The 15,987-nt window shown below is 42.4% G+C and overlaps 1 protein-coding gene across 12 annotated transcripts in view; it reads left to right on the top strand.

Moving 5' to 3' along the window:
- The window catches only part of nrxn2a (neurexin 2a), a 359,408-nt gene that overhangs the window by 252,399 nt on the left and 91,022 nt on the right, over positions 1–15,987 (top strand). For 2 of the 12 annotated variants that reach the window (XM_058415333.1, XM_058415331.1), the window contains exon 1: positions 2,802–4,495. The exons of 9 other annotated variants lie outside the window; for them this stretch is intronic. In XM_058415333.1, the coding sequence (XP_058271316.1) occupies positions 4,192–4,495 (304 nt within the window). In that variant the 5' untranslated portion in view covers positions 2,802–4,191. Of the gene's footprint in view, positions 1–2,800; positions 4,496–15,987 lie in introns of those variants that run through there. One more of the 12 variants, XM_058415334.1, reaches the window with a different exon arrangement.

Raw genomic sequence — 15,987 nt, 5'->3', positions numbered from 1 at the left:
ACAGAGACGCTTAGGTAGATGCATCTCTATGTGGAGGTGCCGCTGCTGGACTGGGAGTGTGGGGGAACAAGCAGGTACCTGATGGAGGCTTTCATTATCTCTGGTCTTGCTAGTCTCCTTGGCAGACAGAAAAGCCGACGCTCCCTCCAGTCTGCACACCAGACACCACATCCACTACTTCCATAACAAGCAGGGGACTGTACCCATCGAAGTCAGAAGAATGCCCTTCGTCACAAGAGGGGGCCATGGATGCAAATAAGCCAAAAACAATAAATCCTAAACAGTAGGCAAGGTCAAAACCAGCACAGGTCACACAGTGGGCTAGGCAAGAACTGATGAAACTATTAACAGTTGCAGGTTAATCACATAAATGATACAAAGACTTGGTAAACTTTAAGGCCAGCAAGTGAACAAAGCGTAGAAGTCATTAACTGTGAGATTTTTTTCAACTTGTGCACACGGGTGTTTAGTGCATAGCTGGATGACTGTGAACGTGGAAGTAATGAGCGCTCTGTTAGGTCGTGGTGCGTGCTGTTAAATGGAGTTGTGATGTGGAGCGTGGGGATTGCTGCGTGGTGACACACTTCATAGCTCTCTCATCATTGCACCACAATATCAAACATTAAACTATAAAGAGATAAATGACTTGATCAATAATAACAAACACAATGATCAGGAATAACTTTATGACCACCTGCCTAACATTGTGTTGGTCCCCCTTTTGCTGCCAAATGAGCCCTGACCCATCATGCGCTGTGTATTCTGACCCCTTTCTATCAGAACCAGCATTAACTTCTGCAATTTGAGCAACAGTAGCTCGTCTGTTGGATCGGATCGGGTCAGCCTTCACTCCCCACGTGCATCAATGAGCCTCGGCCGCCCATGACCCTGTCTCCGGTTCACCACTGTTCCTTCCTTGGACCACTTTTGATAAATACTGACCACTGCAGACTGGGAACAAGAGCTGCAGTTTGGAGATGCTCTGATCCAGTGGTCTAGCCATCACAATTTGTCCCTTCATCAAACTCGCTCAAATCCTTACGCTTGTCCATTTTTCCTGCTTCTAACACATCAACTTTGAGGACAAAATGTTGACTTGCTGCCTAATATATCCCACCCACTAACAGGTGCCATGATGAGGAGATCATCAGTCTTATTCACTTCACCTCTCACTGCTCAGAACGTTTTGCTTGATCGGTGTATAAAAATAGTATAATTTAAAGCTACTGGAAAATGACTAAAAGGATTAAAACACTTTTGGTTGTGCTGTTATTGGAAAATCATCAATTTGGTCATGGCTTGTTATTTCATGTGCTTCTTTTCCTTTTTCCTTTTTCAGCATTACTACACTAGGCACTCTATAGATCCCCTACAGCTGTTTGTGGTGGCTAATTGAATTTGGAAGACTGTGAGAACGTATGAGGAAGAGGGCAGATATCGCGTTGCTGTATGTGACCTGTAATAAGCGTGAGCGGCAGTTTGTTAAAGATGCTGTTGGCTGCTTCACGTGTCTCAGAGGACATATGTGTCAAGCTTTAACCTCCTTGGTTGTTAGATGTTGTATGATAAGGAAGTGCAGGCTGGTGGGTGAGAATTGGCAGGTGAGTAAATTGGAGGGGGGGAATCTAAATCCTATTCATTCACTATTCCCTTCTCCTGACTAGATAATGTTCAAAGCCATGCAAGACATTTCACCTGGTCTCAAGGTTATCTGTTATATATCTCAGGCACTTGGAGTGAAGAGGAATGAGAATCGACTAGAGCTGTGCAGCCGCCCCCACTCTCTTTAACCCGGGGTAAATCTCGATGAGTGGAACTTCATGTTCATTTTAACTTTGTGGCTAACTGTAGCCTTTAGCCGCGCCAGACAGCCAGGATTTACACGCTGTGGATGTGTGTGCTGTGAAAAGGAATCGCCTCTCCCCTCTCGTGTGCACCACTCCTCAATCAGCCTTGGCTCACTAGCGATGGTCCGCTCCCTCTTTTCCTCTCTGTGGCTGAGTAATGGCCCGCTTATCCCCTCCTGTCACCATGAAAGGTGGCACTGCCTCCATTCTGTTCTGCTTTTCTTTTTTTCTTTTTTTTTTTAGCACACTCTTTCAACCGGCGAGGCAATCCCAACTGAGATCTCTATCCTGGTTGATTTATCTGATGTATGGGGTTGCACAGAGTCAATCTTTCTCTCTATTCTATTCTTTTTCTCTGCTGCACTTTCTCTTTTAGACTTCTTGACTGTTATTTGAACCGAGCTGCATTGCTTGCATTAGCATATTTAAACACCCTACTAGTTGTTAGGTCCCACTGGAATAAGATGGTCTAATGCAACAAATTTCCTTTGCAAAGGATTTGCATTATGGTTTTAAGAAGAGTAAATAAGCGAGCCTTCTTGTTATCAAATCTGGGCTAAATTATTCTTTCGTGATAGAGAACCAAGTGATGCTGTCTTGGTCACAAGAGTTGGAGGCTGCATCTGGACCTTGCGAACGTTGCCAGCTCTTCATACTGTAACAATTTGATTTAGTATCCTCATAATCCTCAGAGACTGATTTTACCCTACACAGTTCTGCTAATTCTGGATGCGCTACACTGCAGTCTTAGTGTCTTTACCGTCACTACGGTGAGTCAACATTAGCTCTGATTTGTTGGCTTGGGTGTTTCGCGAGCCCTTGTATCTGATACTTTTTTTTCCTTTTGGCTTGTCTCTGTGTCTGCCTGTGTGCTTATGCGCTGTGTTGCCAGCCTCCTCCACCTCCCTCTCCCTCTCCCTCTCTCTCTCTCTCTCTCTCTCTCTCTCTCTCTCAGACACACTACGCTGCTCTCTTTCCCCTCTTCTTTCTCTCTCATGCCGTGATAGTCATTGCCTATGGTTTAGGAAGGAGGACTCTGTGTCCTGGTCTGAATGTCCATGGAGAACAGCCAAGAGTCGGTGTTTCGGTGCTCTGTGCTCATGGTCCTGGCCATCCTGGTATTACACCCATCAAGGATTTACGTTGGAGGAAAGGAAGATGTGTTATCTGGCAGTTTTTGATTCTAATTAGCCTGTAAAAGCCCATGCAACATCAGCAAGCAGTTTTCCAGCCATCTTTACTTCCCTCTCCTCTGGGAATCATCAGTGTCCTAGGGAGTGTGTCCGTTTCTAGGAGAAGAGAGGAGAGAGAGCAGGGAACAGGAAGGAGAGAAGCGAGGGGGATGGAAAGCAGCGCTAATCAATACAGAGTGCGCGTCAGCGGCTGAGAGAGAAGAGACGGGGAGAGAGGGAAAGAGAGAGAGAGAGAGAACGAGAGAGAGAGACTCTCGGCTGCTTACGGTGAACGCTCCGTCGCTTGTCTCGGCACTCGCTCTCTTGCTACGGCTCAGGCTCCGGAAGGTGAGAGCTTCAAGGAGGAGTGTTATTTCAGCTACCAGCGCATTCTAGGACTCATGGGGAGCTTGCATTTATTTATTTATTTACTGATTTTTCCCACTGCCGCGCTGCAGCAGATTTCTCTCTCTCCATCTGCCGCTTTTTGTCTCCATCAGAGTTCGCCTTCCTGCTGCCCTTCTTTGTCATCCCAAATCGTTTTTCTTCTTTCCTAGCTTTCTTTGCCTTTCTTTTTTTTATATCTTGGCATCTTTGTAGAATAATCCATTTTTCCTCCTGGGATGTTTCTTATCACTTCCTCTGCAGTGGAGGGGCCGCCCTCTGAGGGAGAGTGGTCTTAACAGAGCGTAAGCTCTACCTGAGGCTGGAAGAGAGAGAACGGAGAAAGGGAGAGAGTCACCTGGAGCACTTTTCCTTGGCTCAATTAAGCCGATTTTAACGTTCTGATGCATTAATTAATGGCTGTTGTAGTTTTCATGTGAAAGCCTGTGGGAATTGCCTTTACAGATGTTTAGGATTCTGGTAAGATTGCTTAGTTTTGTTTGATTGCAGAAACTGCCCTGATTTTTTTTTTCTCTTTTTAATTATTTGGGAATTGAACCAAGAAAAATAACCAAGAAGGACAGCAACAGATTTGTTTCCCACTGGATTCTGAAGTCAGACTTTAAAGACACTGAGGAGCTTTTTTTTTTTTCAATGATTTTTTGGCTCTTTGGAAACCTACTGCAAAAGCGTTGAAGGGTTTTTTTTTTTGGTGTCCATCACACCATTTTTGCCGAGCTGTTTACCTGTCCTGTGGATAATGGCCGACATGGGCTTCCCTCTCTGAGATGTCTCCTGTGCAGCAGCTGGGACAGATGGGAGGTGGCAGGGCCTGGTGCGGTACTTCCTGCCCTAAGTTGGAGGTGCTGCTGCTGGGCTGGGAGTGTGGGGGAACAGGATTGATGGGTCTTGGCACCTGGTGGAGGCTTGCATTATCTTTGGTCCTTCTAGTCTCCTTGCCAGACAGAACAGCCAACGCTCGCGTGTCTTCCAGTCTGAGCACCACGCACCACGTCCACCACTTCCATAACAAGCATGGGACTGTACCCATCGCCATCAACAGGATGCCCTTCCTCACAAGAGGAGGCCACGGTAAGTCCTCATCCCATGTCGTGTCCTCACCATCTTCTCATCTCAGTTTTGCATTGCACTGATACGATTCAAGCAGTTTTATTAGGTTCCAGCTCTCGCTGTTGAGATCACTCCTTACCTTGGTATTTGCAGATGGGTATCATGGTGTTCTGCAGCACTCCATGCACCCTGCACACATGCTTTGATCCTTGCCTCTATTCCACTCTTTATAGATCACATTGGGAGGGGTCTCAGGCTCTCTCTTTGCTTTGCTGCAGATCTACCAGAGAGACAGATATGAAGATGAGCTATCCTTGTCAGTACTTTCACATCTTACGTCAGTCAGTGCTCGCTGTATGATAGAGATATCGAGGCTGTGGACAGCCTGTCTCCAATGCAGCTCTGTCATTTGCAGTATCTGCTTTCATTGTGTATGATGGTGAATGTATAGTATGTTGGGAATGGGTTAAACCTTATTTTTAACGTGTGGAATGAGTGTATGTTGACAGCCAGTTATGCAAGAGAAGCTCATTTGGAACAGTTTGGCATTTTTAGAGTTGATCTATTCTTGGTCACAAGGGGGTTCAGCTGCATCTGGATCTTGTGACTGTTGCCAGCTCTACATCCACTGTAAAACTGGAGGATCTCCAAAATCTTTTGAGATTTCCCAAAGCCTTTGAGATGAAAGTACTCTTCAGAGCTGCTTGACTATAAAAATAGGTATATTAACTGTCACTGGATGCTTGAAGATGCAAATGCTGTTTACTTTCAGCATTTCCAAAAGCTGAATAATTACAAAATAGCAACCCACATCAGTAAACATTGCAGCATTACCACTCTGTTAATGAAGTAGCCTCTTAAGTCGTTTTATATGGAAACATGCCTTTGGCTAAGACATTAACTATATACAGTATATGTCCATTCACATACTTGGGGCAGTTCTGGGTTCTGGGTTATTGATTGGTATGTTAAGAGTTCAACTACAAGCACTGCAAAGCCTCTTTGAACCCAGGTGATGCTACATAAGGAATTTCACTGCATTGCACACGTATAATCGCAATAAAGGTCAGGAGCATAAGCCCAGTTTACCACCACCATCTCATCACAAAGGTCCATGGCAACTGTTAAAGCAAGCATGATTTTGAGCTCTCTCTCTCTCTCTCTCTCTCTCTCTCTCTCTCTCTCTCTCTGCCTCTGTCTCTCTCTCTGCCAGTTCAGATTGTTGAACTTTTTTAGGGAATCACTTATAATTCTACAGTGAGACACCCAAATGTCTGATGGGAACGGGTATTTATGGATATTTAGCAAGGGCTTTCAACAGTCAGATGGCCTTATTTGAGCCTTTGATTAAACTTGCTAAATAAATATTTAAAGAACAGCTTTTATCTCTGAGGGCACAACAGCACAAGCTCCCAAATAGATGCCCTATAGCACACTGGGGTCAGCCAAAAATTTTTGTTGATGCTGTTGACCAGTCAGAGCTTTAAAGAAAATAATGGATGGTGTATATAGTATTAATCAAGATGTCCTTTCCTTTGGAGAGCTCATCCCTGGGTTGTAGTTATAAATGAGCATGTTGAATGGTGCGTTTGAACCCTAGCTAAGCCACAGTATTGAACAAAGGATGTGATTCTGCACAGTCAGCACCACATCTTTCAGGCTCCATTTTTTCATTGGATTTGCAATTGTCACTCTCACTACATATCTAGATCCATCTCCACATTAATCTTGTCTAGACCAGCCATTTATCTGCTGCGGAAGTTCCAGTATCCTTACCACATAAAAGAATGTCTGAGCTTAAAGTCTGAGTTATTAGAAAATGATGCGCTACTGTTTATTACTTTGCAACTAATACAGGATCTCTTACAGGATGGTCGCAACCTCACAGCATTTAACCCCGCTTATTTTCTGGCTCGGTTACTCAATTGACAGATTCAATGTCAATTGTAGTTGATACAGTACAGCCTTTCAATTTGACTTGTTCATTTAATTATGTTGTAATATAGGCTGTCCCCAGCTGCAAATAGCAGATAATAATCTCTGTTCTTTTTAGACACACCCATCAAATTATTCTGTTTGTCCATTTGGATCATTTTAGAATGAAATCCTTTTCAGTATGCATGAGATGAATGTTTAATCCATGCAAATTGCAGGATATCTGGCCACCATCTTTAAAACGTGTCAGCCCTATTACGAGAGAATCAGCCTCCAAACCATTCACCCTTATTGACCAATTTGCTAAATTCAATCAGTCCTCACCCTCCACATGTGCCATTCACCCAAGTGGCAGGAAATTGATGGAATTGATATGTAGATTAGAGGTATTGTGGTGGTCTGGGAGATCTGAAGGAGTCTGAGAGATGAAGCAATGGGATTTGATTCGAGAGGAGGAAATGTGTGTCAAACCTCGTGTCACTCACAGTTCTGACATTTACATCATGTGACAAATGTCTTGTCAATCATAGGCTCTCAAAGAGACCTTCTATCTGACAGCCACAGGCTACACAGTGGGCCTAAAGATCATGTCTTGTGTCTTGTTTATGTACATAATAAAGATTTGCCAGAATCTTTGAAGGAATTTGAAAATCTGCTATGAAATAAGACATCAGTATCTATTACATACCGTGCAATTTAACTGCCAACTATTAAGGGACTGGAGTCACCTCCAGAATTATTGCAAGCTTTAAGGGAATGGACATAAATGTTCATTCATTCAGTCATTCATCTTCAGTAACTGCTTTATTCTGGTCAGGGTCGCAGTGGATCCAGAGATGGATGCAAGGCAGGAAAAACACCCAGATTTGCACTCAGGAACCGAGGAAATATCAAGAATTATTTAGTTTTTTCTCTCAAAGAACACGTTTAAGAAAAAATACTAAAATGTTATATCTTTTAAAACATTTTGCTGTCAGTATACAACACCCTGGTGGCTACCGCACGCAAAGATGGATTCCTAATGGATATAAAAATACGTAAACACATGAAAATACCATTAAATACAATTGTAGACATGTATATATTCCTATATACTAATGTACTAATGTACCTCTGAAAGGGTCTCTATTCTTGCTAGGCAATACAGAACATGTCTTAATTCTCTTTAGGGAAATCTTCACCAAATATTAATTGTATGAGTGCTAATAATTTTAAAAGTAGTAGGAAAACATTTGAAATAATACACGGTTATGAAGTGCATGGTGTTAGTAAGGTGCCATTATTTTTTTTTTGTTATACCTTGTACAGTATTTTAATCAATATGCCTTTCTTGACCTGCATTATTACTGACTTTAATTTACTTCTCAGCATTTTAAATAAATCATATATTTGTACCTACAAATAGCCCTTCACTTGCAGTGATTATGTTACATAAATCACAGAAAATGTCGCTGCTGAAAGTTAGGACTCTGTTGAATTAATTTGCAGCCGACAAATCACAGGTGTTCACCCAACCTGAGAAATCCATTAACCATGTGCAGCACCAGTGGCTCGTACACAGGGGCAGGTGGGGCAGAGCTCGACCATGTATAGTACATCAGACATCATTCAACAAGTGTTGAGCTTCATAGAATCCTTGTTCTCTCCTCCATTTTTCCGTTCTGTCGACGCGATACTTAATGACCTCTTGTTGAGTGACCAACAGTGGTAAGTTAGTGGTAAGTTGGTAAAAGAGGCAAAATGTTATCGATTTGCTTTTCTAGATATTGTGCAATTATGGTCACTTAGCCAAGTATAATCATGGCTGTGATTATGATTGTGTCTACTGGTCAAAAATGAGAACTGTTAAAACAAGACAGTGAATGAAATGACCTCTCACACATTGTGACAGTGGTGGACCACAAAACAGTTGCATTTCTTTTCTTAACAGCCCACTGTTTTATTCCATAGTTACCCCATAGACATGATTATCATATTTGATCAAGCCTGTTATTGTGTACTTTTTAACAACCAGAAAACATCGTAATTTTACAAATCTGATGCTTGAATTCAATAAAGCCGTGGGGAAAAAAAAATTGAAATGCGGAAAATCAAAACAAGGCAAATTAAATGGTAAGTGGCACAGTTATGTCAGAGATGTTCAGCTGGATCATCTAAAGGAGGTGTAGTGTTTGACTTTTTGTGAGGCTGCTCGGTTTGTGTGGGGGCGCTGGCTTTTAGAGCAGACTACATTTTTCTGTTCTCTCTTAGAAATCGGTGTACGTGGATACTTTGATCAGATTTATTCCAGTCGTGTCGATTTGTCTGTAGAAATTCACTAGCCGATTGCATACATACGAGTGTGGCTGCCCCTGGACCTAATTTTGTTTGAGGATATGTCGTTATTAATGTTGTCCTGCCCCAGCAAAATTTGTGATGTGCTGACTGTGTTGCAGATCATTAATCAGTGCTGGTATAATTAATAATTACAATCAGCGTTTTGATCAGAACAACTGAAAAGTGTAAGTAGCCCTGCAGTTTACTTGCCATTTGTTGAAGGATGTCCTCCTTACTCTTTGACCTTTATACTGTTTTGTTCATTAATAATCCAGCCACCCTGACTGTCTGTGCTCGTCAAGATCTTCCTTCAATCTCGGGCTTTTTGTTGTGTTCTGACCGCTGAGAGCAGCTTTTCAGGCAGGTTGTGCTCATCTTGACCTCCTCCTGACCTGCAGATTCATCCATGTTCGGCTGACTTTTTTGCAGCAATCTCTGAGCACTCGCCTGCAACAGTGTGCATCATATCTCTGTCTCTGTCTTGTTCTCTCTCTCTCGCTATGTGTCACCATTTTGTTTGCTGGAGTAGCCCCTCCCTTTCACTTATACCCAGTGGTCCGTGCGCTGATGCAGGCGAGATGTTTGACAAGCAGTGGGTCCTGTTTGTTCACTCATGTCAGCCTGTGCATGTTGATTTGCATTTTCCTAGCCATTGCCATACAAAGCAGGTGTGCAGCCTCTCTCATTCACTGTCCTCATCACACACTAGTCCTTTTCCAAGCCTTGAAGGACACACCATGATCTATACTGGGCACTGTGCCACGCTCTCCCTTAATGCCAGGCTCCATGGCCATGATGGATGAAGGCTACATTGGCGCAGCGGGATCCACCCTTGTTGCCGAGCAGTGAGCACGCTATAGATTAGACATTATCTGTGCCGCCTCACGCCAGTGAAATGCGAATCCTATTACTGCTGCCAAACTGGGCTCGGTACGTCCACCGCTCAGGGGGTGGCAGAAGAAAGAAACAGGAGTAATTGATCGGCAGGAGAAAATGGTGCGTTATGTCTGACTGCTTCATTGTTTGCTCACAGAGACTTGAATACGGAGCTATAATGAGAGAGCACTTAACCATGACCTTTGCATTCTCTGAACTCTACTGTTGGACCTGCAAGCATTTTCGACAACATAGATCCTTAAGAAAAGATCTAGGGCTGTTGATGTGAAGTGGTATGCGACCTACAGCGTTCAGAAAGAACTAATGGATAACATATAGTCAAGAAGGAAACATGGAGGAATGTGAATCCTGGTTGCACCAAACTATTGAGAAAGATACTGAATTGTTTTCTGATTAACCCTGAGTCAAGGAGTCGAGGCTTGTCCATAGCACCAAAGTTAACTCTGTTGGTTGTTGGAACTGTGATTAACTTTTCGTGACCTCAGTATTCTACGGTTCTATCTGGAATTTTGGTTGAAAACAAGACAGCCATGTGAGCCTTGTGTAACATCATTATTCCTTTGTGTTGGTGTTTTGGGCAACTGACCCCAAGTCGACATTGAGTTTTCTACAGTATCCTTTAGGACTTATGAATCCATTTCCAATAAAAAGTTTTGTTTCTATGTTTATTTTCATGACTTCTGTTGTTCCACCAAGTGAGCGATGTTGACGAGGTCCTAGTGGAGGTAGATAGATGGAGAAATTTGCCATTTGTCCTGCTGAACTTCAACATTAGCATTAAATACTACTGACCTGACATATCCATTTCCTTATAAGGCATGTTTGCGCGCTATATGTTCTGATCTATTTTCATTTTGTCAAATGCTAAAGGTCTTACAGAGTAAATTAAGACTTATTGTTATTAATGTGGTCTTAATAGGCTCCAAATATTTATCCCATTCATTAGTAATTTGATGCGATTAAGAGATAATAAGAAACAGCGACACAGAAGCTGATTAAACCAAATAGCATTTCTTCTTACAGGATAATACACTGCTAGCTATTCTGGCCTCTTTTTAAAAACGTACCTTCAAGATTTTGTCTTAATTTAGAGGAATTTTCCTAGCTGGAATATTGGAACTTTAACATTTCTAAACAGCTTCTCACCCAGATAGAACCTTAAAATACTAAAGTCACGAGTTTTGTTTCTTATTCCTGCTAACACCTTTTAGAGAAGGCACCAAAATAGCATTGGCAGTATCAGCATTTCATCTCCTACCTATACTCCCACATTACCCAGTCCTAGATTGTATCTAGCAGGCAATTTCAAGGTGTGTGCTGTAAGCACTGGATAGGAAGGGCTCCTAAACGCTCATTATGTGTACAGCATTAGCAGCACACTGTAGCCACATTTTCAGGCGTAATGTTGTTGACGTTCCCTGTGTGCCTCCTCGCTGATTACCCTCTGGGATGTAGGCTCTGAATGTGACACCGAGCAGATAGAGGAAACCCGGGCATGTGCTTTCGCCGAGGACTGCACCCAGAGGTCTCAGTAAAGCAGAAGATCAGTGCTGTGAGCTGTGAGGGGTGAAATCGTGCTTATGGTGCTTGGGCATCTCTTTATACAAGTACAGGATGATCAGGATCAGCCATGAGCAAACTATTCCTGAGCAGTGAATCGAAGCGGTTTTCGTAAAGCCTGCAGACTGCATTGATGTTTTTATTTATTTGGCCTGTTTACGTCCTAGCTCCAAACCTTCTACTTATTTATAACTATTTAATAATAATAATAATAATAATAATAATAATAATAATAATAATAATTGTTCACTTTTATGACCTAATAATATGATTCATCATCCTCTACGTGTCATACTCCAACTGAAATGAACTTATCTAATTAGATTTGCTACAGTTGTATGACCAAAGGAGCAATTCTTCAAATAATTATCATTTATCGGCGCATATTTCTGTAATATTTTGTTGAAACATCTTGTTTTAATCAGTTTAGGGAAATTAACAAGCTACTTCTTTATGAGGAATGCGGCGCTATAAAAGATGCAAGTGGTATGGTTTTTAATTGGGCCTGTGTGTGTAATGATAACAGGGTTTTAAAAACATCCAGCTAATGTGAATCTCTTCAAGGCTATTAGCTACAAAGACCACAGTAAACAATTTGACTCATTTCATTCCAGCAAACATTTTATTGTTTTAGATACTGAGGCTCAGAATTTATTTTTATGTTTCATAGTTACCAAACAGCAGTCAAGAGTTCCTTGATTTTTGTAAGTAACTAGGTCAATTAGAGACAGATTGCTTTTAAAAGGAGCTAAATGCAAGAAAATAGTGGGGGGTTTTTTTACTATTAATATCAGTATTGGCTCGCATAGAGAGAAATATCTCCATGTGCAAAATGATGTTTCTCACTCATTGACCATTGATCAATCATTCTCTTCTCACTGGTCCATGTGTTCAGTCATTCACCCTCTCACTCATTTATTTACTCACTCACTCACTCGCACACTCATTCACCCACACATTCATTCACTCATTCACTCACTCACTCACTCACTCATTCACTCACTCACTCACTCACTCACTCACTTCATTCACTCACCTATTCACTCACTCACTCACTCACTCACTCACTCACTCACTCACTCACTCATTCACTCACCTATTCACTCACTCACACACTCACTCACTCACTCACTCATTCACTCACTCACTCACTCACTCACTCACTCACTCACTCACTTCATTCACTCACCTATTCACTCACTCACTCACTCACTCATTCACTCACTCACTCACTCACTCACTCATTCACTCACCTATTCACTCACTCACACACTCACTCATTCACTCACTTACTCACTCACTCACTTACTCATTCACTCACCCATTCACTCACTTACTAACTCACTCATTCACTCACTAACTCACCCATTCACTCACTTACTAAGTCACTCATTCACTCACTCACCCATTCACTCACTCACTCACTCACTCACCCATTCACTCACTCACTCACACACTCACCCATTCACTCACTCACTCATTCACTCACTCACTCACACACTCACCCATTCACTCACTCACTCACTCACTCACTCACACACTCACCCATTCACTCACTCACACACTCACCCATTCACTCCCTCACACACTCACCCATTCACTCACTCACACACTCACCCATTCACTCACTCACTCACACACTCACCCATTCACTCACTCACTCACACACTCACCCATTCACTCCCTCACACACTCACCCATCCACTCACTCACACACTCACCCATTCACTCACTCACTCACTCATTCACTCACTCCCTCACACACTCACCCATTCACTCACTCACTCACTCACCCATTCACTCACTCACTCACTCACTCCCTCACACACTCACCCATTCACTCACTCACTCACTCACTCACTCACTCACACACTCACCCATTCACTCACTCACTCACTCACTCACTCACTCACACACTCACCCATTCACTCACTCACTCACTCACTCACACACTCACCCATTCACTCACTCACTCACTCACCCATTCACTCACTCACTCACTCACTCACCCATTCACTCACTCACTCACTCACTCACTCCCTCACACACTCACCCATTCACTCACTCACTCACTCACACACTCACCCATTCACTCACTCACTCACTCACTCACTCACACACTCACCCATTCACTCACTCACTCACTCACTCACACACTCACCCATTCACTCACTCACTCACTCACACACTCACCCATTCACTCACTCACTCACTCACTCACTCATTCACTCACTCACTCACACACTCACCCATTCACTCACTCACTCACTCACTCATTCACTCACTCACTCACACACTCACCCATTCACTCACACACACTCACCCATTCACTCACTCACTCATTCACTCACTCACTCACCCATTCACTCACTCACTCATTCACTCATTCACTCACTCACTCACACACTCACCTTCACTCACTCACCCATTCACTCACTCATTCACTCACTCACACACTCACCCATTCACTCACTCACTCACTCACTCACTCATTCACTCACTCACTCACACACTCACCCATTCACTCACTCACTCACTCACTCACCCATTCACTCACTCACTCATTCACTCACTCACTCACTCACTCACTCATTCACTCACTCACTCACTCATTCACTCACCCATTCACTCACTCATTCACTCACTCACTCACACACTCACCTTCACTCACTCACCCATTCACTCACTCACACACTCACCCATTCACTCACTCACACACTCACCCATTCACTCACTCACTCATTCATTCACACACACACTCACCCATTCACTCACTCACACACTCACCCATTCACTCACTCACTCACTCATTCACACACACACTCACTCACTCACTCACTCACTCACTCCATTAAAATATTAAAGTCCTCGTATATTGATTGAGGCATCACACACCAAGTGTGAGGGTCACACCCCAATCGTTCCTTTAGGTTTATTCCTTTAGAGTTTAGAATCAAGCTCAAACTAAAGAGAAAAGGCTGCCAGGTTTGAAACAGGTGAAGGTGCTCTCATACCAAATTCATCTTCAATTATTAACATAGCGCTGCTCTTAAAAACGCAGCACTGCTTCAGCCTTGTGTTTTATCATCCAGAGAAAGGCCTTTGCATCACGTTCCAGTCCAGATGTTGACCTACTCGAAAAATACTGCAGCAGAACCTTGTTAAGATCAAGAATCTTTCTCTTTCTCAAAAGAGAGCAACATTAAAGATAACTCTTGTCACCATTCACCCATGATACAGACCTTTGTAACTGCAGAATTTTCCAAATCCTTGAACAGAAATAATCAAACAGTTTCTATCATTTTAATCGTTTGTCTGTCATCTCATTGAACACCAATGCCCTTTTTCTGCTCTCTGAAGAAGCCATATTCTGGAAGATTCTAATAAAAATGGGCAGCCACAAAAAGCCTTGGGAAAACAAAAACTTTTATTTTCATCAACTTCATTCTTTTTTTTAAAAAAAAAATCTACTTTTAAAAATATTGCTTCAACCTTCAGGAAATATGTGACGGTGCTGAAGAACACTTCAAGCTGAATTTAGTAGTGTCGGGTAATCACTGGAGAATGACCGGAGGAGTGTGTGTGTGTGTGTGTGTGTGTGTGTGGATAGTGCATCAGAAGCAGCAGTGGGAGAGGTGTGCATCCCCCGTCTTAGTGCTTAGGTCTGTTTTGCGCAATCCACCTACTCACGTCTCCTAGGACAAAGTAAAGCACAGCCCAGCATGCAGTCCTCCCTCATAGCAGGAAAACGTGCGTCCAGACAAGTTGTTATCATGACACAAAGCTGGACTATCAGACACCTCCAGCCCTCACACCCGTAACCAATCTACCACTTCTGTTTGTTCTGCAGTTTGTAAAAGTGCTGCTGCGGCACATCAACAATCGCAGACGACCGAAGTCGGAGGTTTTCCCTACGAATTTTTTCCCTCATAAAGAGCCTGGTTATGTTTGTGAAAGTGTTCCTCATTTATTTTTAAACAACATTTGGCAGGACACGGGATTTGAGCTTCACAAGAAGCTCATTTTGCTATTTAGAGAGATAATAAAATTATTCTTGGCAATCTCTTTAAGGATTACACAATTTCACAGATAAACGAGTGCACAGCGAGCACAAGCAGCAGTGATAATACTGGTGGCATAAGTGTGATTCATTCTTACTCACGAGGGGACCCACAGCCGTGTTTGGCTACCTCCGTGACTCCAACAGGGAAAGAGGATTATTTCGACTTGAGAATGGGGTGAACATCATTCCCAGGATCCTGTCTGCAGACTGACGGTTCATTCACACCGAAACGAAACAATGCGATTGGATGGTTTGGGGGACATGTTACTGAAAACAAGCATGCAGACTAGATCTGTGCTTCATTAAGCAAAGGCTAAGGAAAAATAAATAAATATAAAAAATCATTTTAAAAAAATAGTCTTTTTTTTCCAGTAATAGAAACTCATTTAATTAGATTTTCTGACTAAATTATATGTTTAAGTTTCTATTATAAACCTTCAGACCACACTTACTAGGATAGAAAACTATTCAGTTGTGTTCTTCTTCAATTATTCTTTTCTCTCAGCTTCATGGAATTTAATTTATGAAATATTGCCCCTGCATCGCAGTCGATAATGAAGAGCTTATTACGAAGGAATTTCATAAAACTGTTATATTTGTGACAGCTTTTTATTGAAAATTCCACAATGTTTAGACTTTCCTTTAACTGAACAGTTGTGTGTTATTTTGTGTATTAAACCCTAGATTCTCTTACTGTCTAAAAAGACCAAAGGAATTTTAGAAAAAAAAGACAAAGAAATTC

This window comes from Hemibagrus wyckioides, linkage group LG18 (assembly GCF_019097595.1).
Source record: "Hemibagrus wyckioides isolate EC202008001 linkage group LG18, SWU_Hwy_1.0, whole genome shotgun sequence".
NCBI lineage: Eukaryota > Metazoa > Chordata > Actinopteri > Siluriformes > Bagridae > Hemibagrus > Hemibagrus wyckioides.
Note: the sequence above shows the minus strand (reverse complement) of the source record. Positions and strands in the feature narration are given on the sequence as shown.